The sequence below is a fragment of the Typopeltis vanoorti genome, chromosome 3, assembly GCF_054136105.1.
Source record: "Typopeltis vanoorti isolate ZY-2024b chromosome 3, IOZ_Tvanoo_1.0, whole genome shotgun sequence".
Taxonomy (NCBI): Eukaryota; Metazoa; Arthropoda; class Arachnida; order Uropygi; family Thelyphonidae; genus Typopeltis; species Typopeltis vanoorti.
The window spans coordinates 106,249,406-106,262,721 of NC_143551.1; the positions used below are offsets into that span (position 1 = coordinate 106,249,406).

The following is a 13,316-nucleotide window of genomic DNA, read 5'->3' on the forward strand; positions in this document are numbered from 1 at the left end:
TTGGACTCTCCCGGGACAGACAGAAGTGGAAAGAGTTCATTCGGCCTCATCATCATCCACATAGATGATGGAAGAGAGAAGAAGAAAAAGATATGGCTGGTTATAAATGAATCCATTAATGCATATTCCACATCCCATATTGAACTTGCCTTATACAACCACCTTTAAAAGGCAAACAAAGAAATAAAAAATTTATAAGTATAATAAATATTTCATATATAACTCCTTAATTTTTTTTTTTTCAGGTACATATTCTTAGCCTTCTTGAGGACAGCAAATTTGAGCATTTCAAACCAGTAATGGACACGTATATCACTGGTCATTTTGCTGCAGCTTTGGTATACAAGTAAGGCTTTTTTTTTTTTTTTTTATGTGAATTAGTTAACAAAGGTGCTGTTTGATTATGGCTTTGGTTTGTTATTGGTTTTGTTTTATCTTTGGAATTCTAGAAAAGCTGATATTGATAATAGTTAACATATAGCATTAATTAATTATTAGTTTTTCTTCTTTGGCACTAAAGCCCCATGTAGGACCTTAGCCTCCCGTTTTTTTGGGTTTCATAACTCACTATGAGGTGGGGTCATTACCCCTCATGTTCAACCATGTGTAATTGTTTGTAAAGCATTGTGTTCTTAAGACTGGTTTGCCTGCTTTGTAGGAGGAAAAACATCAGATAAACTGGGGAGGAAAAAACCTGCAGTCCATGCCCAAGACTGGCTAACTTGGCAATGTCTGAGAAAGATCCTTAGCTCCTCACGTCAGCTTCAAGAATTGAATGCAGGACACTCCTTTTCCAGGCATATGGTTGCAGAGCGTGTGACCGCTCGGCTAACTGCGCGGACAATAACTAATAATTAGTTAACATACAAAATATAGTAACAAAGGTGTTCACTTTGATTGTGGCTTTTGTTTGTTTGTTTTTGCTATGTTTTTTTCTGCGCAATTCTAGAAAAGTTAATGTTGGATAATACAAAACTATTAGCTTACATTGTACAACTGTTTTGGAATTTAATGACTTTCTTGAATTAAACACTCACTCATGCATACACACACACACACATACAAATTAAACACTAAACAGCAGTCACTCTTTCACTGTGCAAAAATAGAGGATTTTCAAGGATATTTCTGAACACATTTTACTTACACAGGGAAAGAGAGGTTATATGGTAAAGATTTCATTACAAATGTCCTGTCTATAGATTTCTTTAAAATTATTCTGTTAATCAAGAGATGGATTTATCAGCTTTCACTCTTATAGGTCCATCTCTTGATTAACTCTGCTTTCTCATTCTTAAATATTAACCATCCTCTTATGAATCAAATATATCAGTGTTACTAGATTTTATAGATAAATTATCTCTGTAGTAATTTACACAACAAATTTTAATTAGCAATTTTTTCACCTCTATTCTCAAATTCCAGTATACAATATGTGTATGAGGAATGAAGGTGAGCAGTAGACTTAAGATTTTATATGTTATTTGTTTCTTCAGTTTGGGATAACTAATGAAAGCCTTGGGAATTTCTTTAAACTCTGTTTTACACTAAGGTTTTATATAATTCAATAATCTCATGATGTATGATTTGTTATCAGGCTGCAAAAAGGATGTCGTTGATGAAAAAGTTGAATGGTTTCCACATAGAGAGAGAGAGAGAGAGAGAAAGAAATAGTACATATGTACTTTTCACGGATCACTTGTCTTTATGATTGTTGTGATTTAGTTTAAGAGAGAATTATTGAAATTCCTTTTTTTTTTTAAATTTTTGTTAAGTTATATTTTTCTTAGTCATGCTGTAAACAGTTAACAGTAAACTATACATCCATAGTAAAACATGCAGTTGTATCAAGGCATTGTGAAGTGTTATTTATTTACAAATCTTTGATACCACTGCACCTGGACTATTGCTCACAGATTTTGTTTCTTGGGTTTGGAGGAGATAAAGAAGCTGTGGGAAGTATGCAAAGAAGAGTAACAAAGATAATATCAGGATTATAAAATGTAATTACAAGCACGAGAAAGAAGGATGACATGATAGAGGACTGTGAACTTCTGCAAGAAATGTTATAGGATGAGGATTGATTGAATTTTTCATTATACAGAAAGTGAGGAAAGGAGGAGCACATCCATGGAAAAAAGGAAAAGATATTTCTCACAGCACAGTGAGTCAGTGGAATAGATTGCCTTTTGAAGTGGTGAGGACATCTAGTGTGAATAAGTTTAAGAGAGTATGATAGCTTGTGTTCATGATGTATTATCCATAGTTTCTTCACCATTCAATTCATTCTTCCATATAAAAGAATTATGTTTTAGAGGAAAAATTAAAAATTTCCTAGCATGCTTGTAGCATGTACAATAGTTTTTAGTTGATAAAAATGTGAGGGATAAGACACAGGAATATCTTTATTTTTCTCAAATGCTGGGAAACATGATTGTTAGACTGGGCGTGTGTGGGGGGGGGGGGATGAAAGCAAAATTGAGTTAGAAGTGAGCATTTTTGTTGATAATAAATTGTAAATGGATAACAGCTGAGAATCTCAAATGCATTATTAAGAGTGAGGAAAATACAGAGTTGAGTATAGATTTAACAATGGATAGCATGATCAAGAATGAGCATGCAACATAAGCATGGAAGACAATTAATGAATTTGTGTGAATGAGTGTAGGATGAGAAGAGGTAAAAGTGAAGTGAAGCTCTTGAATACTGAGTTGAAAAGAGGAAAAGGAGAGGTGGGTGATTGAAGAAAAGTAAGGTGGGGGGGTTAGAGAAATGGAAGTGTGATGACAATGACAGAGAAAGGGAAAAGTGTGTGTGGGAGAACAGCTATTTTGAGATGTTTAAAGTTTTTCCATTTGGTTATACTCTAAATTAAAGATGCCGTTCTTTAATTATTATTCTTAGTTTAATCCTTGATTCAAGTGTAAGAACAAAGTTTGTGCATGAAGTCATTTCATGACTGGGTTACTTGCATATAGAGGCTAATGATCATATCAGTTGCCTTAGTATCCCATAATACAATGCACATATCCTTACGGGCATGTATAATGCTATGCATTAATGGAAGGGTCACTAACCAGACCGGTTTCAACCTTTATTGAGATCTCATCAGTGGGAGCCACACCCAGAAGTGTCGAAATTGGTCTGGGTAGTGGTCCTTCCCATAATGCATACCATTATACATGCCCCTATGGATATGTGTGTTGCATTGTGAGGATACTAAGACAAATGATGTGGTCGTTACTCTATATACAAGTAATCCAGTCATAAAGTGACTCCACGCACACTCTTTGTTTGCTTACACTTGGATAAAGGTTGAAACTGAGAATATAATTTCTTGGAATCAGGTGAAAAAACTTTCAATATTTACATGAAAATGTAGAATCATTCACTCGACTAGCAAAGCTTGAAAGCCAGAAATATGAAAAATAAATTTGTATTTAAAATTGCACTTCCAAGATAACAATTACTAAACTGACAATGGTGTCATAGTTAAACTGCCAGTTTAGCTTTGTCGATCTATGTTGACAACAGCTCATATACTAGAGAGTTAAAGTTTAGATGACATATTACTATGTTGATAAGGTAGCCCATAAGATTACTTGGCTATTGATGAACACATTAACAGATAGGGATAAGATAAATTAAAGATGCCAAGAAATTATATTCTTGGTTTCATCCTTTATCCAAGTGTAGGCAAACAAAGTTTGACCCTGAAGTAACTTCAGGACTGGGCATCTTGTATATAGAGACTAATGACTTCACATCACTTGCCTTGGTATCCTGTAATTCAAAGCACATATCCTTACAGACATGTATAATGCTATGCATTATGAGAAGGGCCACTACCACAACTTGTTTCTACCTTTATTGAGGTGAAAAAGTAAAGTGGTGTTCATCATAGGCCTAGAGTAGTTAGTATAGGCGTACAAGAGAGCCTGACAATATTATGAGAAAGAAAAGACAGATAGGTAGTATGAGAGATAGAGAAAAGGCCTCGGCTCTTTTATATCATCATATAGCCAAAAGCTATCAGTTTTCCTTTTTCATCAATCTCATATAGATGAACAACCAAAAAACTAATTGAAACTAAAGCACAACTGTTATGCAGATGTTTGGCCTTAATCTGAGTTTAACTGCCTTGAGTTGGCCTTCTCTGCCTGGGATTGCTCTCCAGTCATCCCTGCAATTGACTATAAGACCACATTGAATTAAGAGGATGGAACTATTTAAAAAATCTCTTATAGCAAGAATAGACAGAATTTTATCCCCCCCGGTGAATATTCCAATGGTGAACTACACCATCTATTCAAACATTTGATATCTCCTAGAATGCTTCTTTCTAAATACAAAAATCATCTGACTGAACAATAAAATTTCCACAATACAATATTATAAAGCATTTGAATCATATTGCTGGTTTACAAATCCGTGTTTCTTTCTAACCTTCCATAAATGGTATTTTAATTCATTAATTTTAAAAATCAAAATTCTCTTCCCATTGCTGACAGGTGGTGGGTACTAAATAAATAAATAACCTGTTCTGCTGTTAGTAATGGAATGGCCAACACATTACATAAAATAATTCAAATACACAGGGCAAGAGGGCAGCTGTGGAATGTATGTTCTGCTGTTTCCAATCAGTAACAGATGTCACAGATTGGATCTTGAGGTCTCTTCAGTTGGAACCAGACCCAGATGTAATACCAAAGTTGCAGAAGTCATATTTCATTAACATTAACATTTCTGGCTAGATGAGTGAAGCAGAATTGCTTTTCATATTCCTCTTTGTCTTGTAATAAAGAACTTTGAATGGAGTGAGCTATATGCTCGCCCATTGAGGGCAGTGAATTTAGCTGTGTTCAGCTGAACTTAAGATAGACTTTGGTCTTTTATATTTGTAATTTTCTGCTTCATTATATTCCTAGGCTTCCTTGATTAACGGGTTTGGATGGTTACTTGTCTTGGTAAAGAACTTCTCAGCTAGATTTAGGAGAAGGGAAGAGATATAAGGAATATTAACTTCTCTTTGGATCTGGGTGTTTCTTATAAACCAAGGGGCATCCAGTATCATCCTCAGGCACTTATTTTGTAATCTCTAAAGTTTTAGAATGTTTGAATTCGCATGGTGTGGCTCCACGCTGGGGATCCTTAAGTGATGATTGGTCAAATTACCATCTTGTAAATTGTTAATTTTGTTTGCGTGTCCAGTTTACTTTGTCTGTTGATCATAGGGTAGAGCTGTGCTAAGACTTTGGATGTCTTTGAGGTAATGTAACTAATATGTTTGCTGAATAGGAGTTTACTATCAAGAATCACTCCAAGATATTTAACTTCAGTCTGCCATGGAATCTTTACTCCCAATGAATACATAAATATCCTCCATTATATGGATTTTCTTTCTAGTAAACAATATAGCTGAGCTTTTCTGGGGATTAACTTGGATCCTCCAGTCTGCCATCCACATTTTCTAAAATGTGTATGCTGGTTTGGAGTCTTTTAGTTGCCAGTTTTGGGCTCAGTGATCTTGCCATCAGTGCAGTGTCATCTGCGTATAATGCAGTGAATGTTGTTCTTGGATTCAAAGGAATGTCCGCTACATAGATTGAGAACAGGAGAGGTGCCAGAAGAGATCCCCGAGGTACGCGCCTGCCGAGATCCTGCCAGAACTGTTTTGCCGACCCTGACCTGCATATATCTGTCTTTCAGGTAAGAATGTATTATTTTTATTAACTTGACTGGCAAGTTAAATTTTATCAGTTTTTAGAGAAGGCCTTGATGCCATACTTTGTCAAAGCTCGAGAGATGAAGGAGGCTTAGTTCTTGCAGCCTCAGCATATGTTTTAGTCATGGTTGTTCCTTCCTGTGAGGTTGAAGGCGAGGTGTTTCAGACTGGAGGATGATCTGTTTGGTTGCTTGAAACGTTGTTACGTGGAAGAGCAAGATTGACTTTTGTTGATTCTCGATTTTTTGGATTGGAAAGGCATCCCTTGTAGTTGGTGGGGTGAGGTCCTCTGCAGTTTGCACAGCATGCTGGAGTTGTGTGTGGCTTGGTGCATGTGATGGTCTGGTGTCCCTCGCTGCACTTCAAGCACCTGAAGGCTGCCTTACATAATTTTTGGGCATGTCCAAAACCTTGGGCATCTATGACACTGATCTGCAGATGCTCTTTTCCTATTAGGCTCAGTTGAAATCTTGAGTACGCATACTACTGTCAGTTCAGATCTGCTTTTATGTGTTGCTTATTTCCACCACTACCAAAGGCATTGGTCTTTTATCAGATCTGAGCATCCTGCTCACTTTTACTGGGGATAGGCCCTGTCTGGAGAGATCAATGCTCACATCTTCAGGAGTGATACCTTCAGCTATCCCACATAGAACTACCTTGGTTCTTTTCGCTGGGTAAAGTGAAGGTGTGATATGGGACGTTAGCATTGTCCATAAATCTGGTCATCTGTCTGTAATCCATGAGAGTAGTGGGTTGTATTTTAACTCCCTCATCTGAGTTTTTGGCCCATGAGAATGAGATGTTTGGTTCTCTGAGGGCTGACGAGACAGAGATCCATTTTTCCTTATCTCTTAATATGACTGGTGGTATCTTTTCTTTAGGACCATTGAGTGCTTCTATCCCTGTTGTTTTGGGTTCTTCCACATTGGTGGAGATTTCCTCTTCTTTTGACCATTTGGAACCTCTGTATCTGTTTCCAAGGTATGATAATTGCTGTCTTGGGATATAGCATCTTCCATACTTGGGGAGTGTGTGCCAAATCTGATTGCGTCAGAGTTATGGGCTCTTCACTTATGTCATCCATATTGTCCTCTGTGATTGCTGGGGGTGGGGGGGATGTATCAAAGAGCTTGACTTTTCCTGGCCAATTATCACTCAGCAGCTTTCCTAGTCTGAGGAATTCCATGTATACTTCCTCGAATTTGGCCTCATTCAGAAGTTTTGCCATGACAATAATTTAGAAATGTGTTAAGACACAGATGGAGAAAGAGTAGAGATTGCTGAGGTGTCCCGAGCAGGTTAAAGATAATCCTGTGGACTTTTGAGAGTCCACAAGCAAATCCCGTAGACACTCTTAGGTGTCTACCAGCAATAAAATACAACTAGCTCTCCTATGATAGGGAAAAGGAGTGTCACAAAATTACTTGGTCACAGATTGAAATCCTACTTCCCTAAATAAAACCATAAATCCACCACTGGTCCTCATTGCAGGTGGGGCCTGCCGGCCATTAGACCTCTTGCATGTTTCATGCAGAGGGGGAGACAGTAGAAAACTGTGTCTGGACCATTGTAATGTGCATTTCGTGAAAAACCTTGTAAACAAACTAATCAGGCTCAGTCTAAAATAATACGTCCGTTCACATCAAAATCAGTCACAACTCATTATTAAGTCATATATATACAATGCACAAGTCATATTTCCATATAAAAGTAAAGAAAAGGTGTCACACCTTCTTACTAAAATACTCTGGATTAGAGATAGATGTTGAAAGTTTTTCCACTTGATCATACTATAAATGAAAGATGCCAAGAAATTATATATGGGTTGTTTAAGGGTCAGAGCTATATAACTGAGAGGAGACCTCCACATAACCTTCACAGGAATGCACAGAACCGACAGGGCTTCTGACCTAATGTCCAAATTCTCACCTTCTTGTGGTGCACCCTGTTAGGTATCTACCTGGATACTGAATGGGTGAGGATGGGCTGGCAATTTCGGATTTAGCCGACCAAATTATATTCTTATTGGTTTAAACCAAAATTTCGAATGATGGTACAACATGACAGAATTTCATGCTGGCTGGGGCATCACCTGGTTAAACAAGGCCCCCGTTGTTTTCGCCAGGGAACCAGGGCAAACAGCGAAAAGTCAGCTACTGGAACAAATCATGAAACATATCACAACTCAACATCACCAGAGTTAAAGATCGGTACTATCATTGTAAGAAGCCTGAATGGCAAAGAAATGGAGCTAGCTGAGGAATTAGATAAGTACCAGATCGACATAATAGGGGTGACTGAAACAAAAAAAGACAAAAACTGATGAGATCTTTCTGCGCAATAAATACAAAATGTTATATTCAGGCAATGACAATCAAGGAAAAGGAGTAGCCATAGTATTCAACACTAAATATGAGGCTAATATTCTTGACTGGCAGGCAGTCTCAATTAGAGTGATGTAGGCAAATATCAGAATGGGGAACTGGATAATGAGACTTATTTGTGCCTATGGTCCCACAGAAGGTTCTACTAAGGTAGAAGTGGAGGAATTTTTTGATGCTTTAGAGAAAGCAACTGACACAATGAAAAAGGAAGAGTTGGTCCTTGTTGGGGATCTAAATAGCAGAGTAGGAAATGATTGTGAGGCATACAAAAATATTTTGGGAAAATTTGGAGAAAAGAGCAATGCTAATAATAATGGCAAATACCTGTTGGATTTCTGCTCAGGACATGGACTGGTTATTACTAAAAACAACATAAAAATGTTCCAACATAAAAATGTGCACAAATTCACATGGAGAGAAGAGGCAAGGAATAATCTCATTGACTATGTTATTGTTGATAGTGATGTTTTCTCCCTGATGCAGGACACCAGAGTGTACAGAGGAATTGAAATTGGAAGTGATCACCAATTAGTGTTGAGCAGGATAAAATTGAATTTCATATTGAAATTCAATTTATAAGAAAGTTTTAAAGTAAATAAAAGTTTAGCAGCTCTCAGATGTGAACTGTAGACTAAAATACACAAACATGATTGAAGAGAAAATGAAAGAGTTTTGAGAACAGCAATCAGACCTTGAAATTCAGTGGCTAGCCCTGAAGAAAACATTGATTGATTCAGCCAGAGAGGCATGTGGTGAGGTTGTGTGCAAGGATAGAAAAATCAGAACTCCATGGTGGACACAGGAAGTTAAAGAGGCAGTGAAGGAAAAGAAGAAAGCATATCCAAAGTTCCTGGCAAATAAGTCAGCTTGTGCTCTTAGAGAATACAGAGACAAATATTAGAAAGCTAAACAATGTGTAAAACTGGCTAAACAAAAGTCATGGGAGGACTTTGGTAAGAACATAGAAAATGAATATCAAGAAGGTGGCAAGATATTCTGGAGGTTGTTGAAGAAGCTCAGAAATGGAGGAAAGAGTGCTGTAAAAGGAATTAGAGATGATAAAGGTGATATGAAAACAGGAGAAAAAGATATCCTTGAACTATGGAGTAATTACTTTGAAAAACTTGTAAATGAAACAATTAGTGATGACAGCACAGTGGAAAAAACACTGACCATGCATGCAGTCAGGAATACATATCCATACTTGAAGTAGAAAAACCCATCAAAAGGCTGAAATGTGGAAAGGTAGCAGGAGTAGATGATATTTCAACCAGAAATACTGAGGTATGGAGGTATAAAAGTTGTACAGTGGCTATATACTGCATAGTTCAGAAGGCCTGAACAGAGGGAATGAATTCCAGATGATTGGAGTAGAGCTCTCATAGTACCTATATATAAAAAGGGAAATAAAACTGCATGTGAGAATTACAGGGCCATTTCATTACTCGATGTTCCTGGTAAGATATATGCAAGTATACTTGAGAAACGGTTGAGAAGGATTGTGGAAGAGAAGCTTTTTGAAGAACAAGCTGATTCAGCCCAAATAGAGGTTGTCAGGATCAGATTTTCACTTTACAACAAACTGTTGAGAAATCGTAGCAATATAACAAAGATCTGTTTTAAGTTTTGTAGACCTGCAAAAGGCATATGACAAGGTGCCAAGGGGAAAGCTATTCAAAACACTACAGTTGTATGGTGTTAATGGGGTATTATATCAAGCACTACGTAGTTTTTTGAGATGTAAGTCAGCAGTTAGAATTGAAGGAGGTACAGGAAAATGGTTTAATGTTAAATCTGGTATCAGACAAGGATGTGCATTATCCCCTCTGTTATTCATTATCTATATGGATCACATTATGAAGGATAGTGGTATTAAACCTGATATCAAAATTGGAGGTGTTAATCTCAGCTCTTTGCTTTATGCGGATGATGTTATACTTCTAAATAAATCTGCTACAAGTCTGCAAGATTCCCTGACTAAATTAAATAACTGTTGTAATAGGTATGGTATGAAGGTCAGCATTAAAAAACAAAGACAATGAAAATAGGCAGAAACATTGAAAATATCAACTGCATTGTGAATGAAGAACTTATAGGACAAGTAAAACATTTCATCTACTTAGGCACGATTTTTAGTGAAGATGGTAAAATTATACATATTTTTGGTCATGAAATGTTAAAAAATATAAGACTTGTAGATAAACTGGCCATAGATTTTTAATTCGTACGTATGTTCGTACAATATTGCCTACCGGTTTTGCTAGTAACTGACTAGCTTTTTCAAGGCTTGCACAGTACAAAAATTTGATAAATGCAAAAAAGGTTTAAGAATACAAAAAATGTTAGTACCTGTTAGGTAGCTATGGTAACACGTTCGTGTGACATGTCTGTATGCATTTCGACTTTCTACTAAGTATCATGAACACACGTTACATGCAAACACGTAATATGATTATTCGCTTACTGCAGTTCTTTTGAACTGAGGGAATTAGATTTTTCCAAGTATCGTTCAGTATGGCCCCTGATTTCTGTTTCAGTTGCTGCCTGTACGTGTCACTCTATGCCCTATGTAGTTGATGATTACAGTCATAGATTATTCAAAGAAGCGGCAGTTTTTTTTTTGGTAATTTTTGTTTTTACTGTCTTATGTAGTAATTAATTGGTTTTATTTTTAGGGATTGTAAGATTTCTTCATTTGTTTTCTGGTCTCACTTGGTATATCCAGCTGTTTTTTTTTCTGAGGAACTTCATTTCAGCTCTTTGAATTCATTTTTCATCCAGTGGTAGTGCTGCTACCTAACGCCTCTGGACAGGCAGATCTAACAGCATTTACTCTGTTAGAGTTATACCGCCCATACTCAGTCACCATCGCCTCGTTTGTACTTTTAGAACAGGATGGACCACTGGAAGGTGAGGTTTACATTTGAGTGGGAGAGGCTATGTATTGCATTTCTCTACCCCATGGTAGGAAGTCAACTGAATAAATTTATATGAAATAAGAGAGAAATTATCTAAAACATTAAATTAGCTTTACACAAGACAGTGTTTAAACCAATTTTAACTTATGGATCTGAGAGCTGGTTTAGAAGTAAAACACTTGACCAAAGACTAGAGACTGCAGATATGATAGTCTTGAGAAAGATCAGGGTCATAATCAGATGGCATCAATGGCAACATTATATTAAAAACGAGGATATTAGTCAAGTACTTGATATTGTCACCATCCATTAATGCATTAGCAGAGCTAATCTCAGGTAGTATGGTCACTTAAGCAGAATAGGAGAGGAAAGATTAGCAAAACAAGTGTTCTCTGCCAGGTTGGCAAGAAAAAGACCCAGAGGAAGACCAAGATATAGGTGGATTGATACAGTAAAAAGTGCCTTAGAAGACAGAAATATAAGACCTGATAATATTGGAGTGTTGTTGACATTTAACAGGCTGATTTGGAGAAAATGTAGATAGGAAGTTAGTAATGACGTAAATTTTTCATGTAGTACTATTCTGTACACCCTCTTGAGAGTATATATCAGGAATTTGATGATGATGAAGAAATTATATTCTTGCTTTAATTCTTTATTCATGGAATACTAAGGCAAGTGATGTGAGGTTATTAGCTTCTATAAAGAAGTTGTCCAGTCATGAAGTTACTGTGTTTGCTTACAGTTGTATAAAGGATTAATTATCCTTGATAAAGCATACCATTATTACATGTCCTTACGGATATGTGCTTTGCATTATGGGATACTAAGGCAAGTATGTGAAATCATTAGCCTCTATATACGAGTTTCCCAATTGTGAAGTTACTTCACGTGCAAGCTTTGTTTGCTTACACTTGGATAAAGGATTAAACCTAGAATTTAATTTCTTGTCATCTGTAATTTATAACTATTTGGAGAGGTTGCTGCTCTCTGCAGGAAACTAGCATCACTAAAGTGGACAGAGCGAGCGAGAGAGAGAGAGAGAGAGAGAATGCTCTCGGAGAACTGTAACGTCATCTTTCTTGATTTAATGTCACCTCCAGCTAACTTTCATTTTTTAATTCTGCTGGCTCACCTAGAATAGTAGTTGAAGTCTTTACCATAGGTGACATCTCGTTGACAGGCTTATACGTTGGTTATACATTATTAAAACACTTAAGGAATAGAACAACGTAGTTAAGGATATAAATTAAATTAAACTTTAATAAATATTTTCCGATATTTCGGCAACGTCACATTGCCATTTTCTAAAGGAACTTACAAAAAAGTTACGTGCACGTAGGCACTACAACACAGAAACTGGGCATGAAGCTATTGTTCTCCTAACAGTCCTGATGGTGCACTCTAGCAGGCTAAGTAGGTGTTCTTGGCCGTTGGGCTGAAGGTTGCAGATTTGGGCCTCCCAAATTTGGGGCAGTCACATACAACCAAATTTGTTGTGGTTTGGAGAATTTCTTAGGGCTGAGGTCGATTCCATAAAGAGTCTTTCAAATTTGTATTTGCTACGGTGTATCACTGTAGCTTTCTTCCACCGTATTCTGTGGCATGTATCCAGAGCATGGTCCGCAAGCCCAGAATGACTGTATTTGTGAAAACGGATGTAGTCCTTGTGTTCTGAAATTCTGATATTCACTGTCCTGCCTGTTTGGCCAAAGTAAGACAGTTTACAACTGCAAGGGACCTGGTAAACACCAGGTAGGTCTAGGGGAAGTGGTTGGTCTTTTGAATTGCCGAAATATCGGAAAATATTTATTAAAGTTTAATTTAATTTATATCCTTAACTACATAGGTGACATCCTAAAGCAAATTTTTCATTTACCATCCAGAATATCAGACAGTTTTCTTCACTAACCCTTCACCCCAGATCTTTTCTTAACCAGTTCCTACCAGGTATAGTATTATCACCCCTCTCCCCTCATCTTGGTAACTCAGACCATAATCTCATACAAGTTTCATCTCTAGTGGAAATGCCTTTCTCTTAGCTATTCTGAACACTGTCTTTTGGCATTTACAATAATGCCAAATAGTGTCGCCCTGGATTCATTGTTATCTTCCAACTCCTGAATACTTTTTTGTGATTATGTTACAGAAATTATCCATGTTAGAATGAGGGCCTTTATTCCACTCAAAATTACTGTCATATAGCTAAGCCATTTTCTAAAAAGTTTGCTAAGGCACTCTGCAAGGGAAGCCTGTTGCAAGTAAAATTCCTGTGCTACATTCAAG

General features: G+C 36.9%; 1 protein-coding gene across 2 annotated transcripts in view; it reads left to right on the top strand.

Annotated features, from left to right (window-relative positions):
• The window catches only part of spg (dedicator of cytokinesis spg), an 869,351-nt gene that overhangs the window by 389,820 nt on the left and 466,215 nt on the right, over positions 1–13,316 (top strand). For both annotated transcript variants that reach the window (XM_090390789.1, XM_090390790.1), the window contains one exon: positions 246–346. In XM_090390789.1, coding sequence (XP_090246915.1) covers positions 246–346 — 101 coding nt within the window. The remainder of the gene's footprint in view (positions 1–245; positions 347–13,316) is intronic.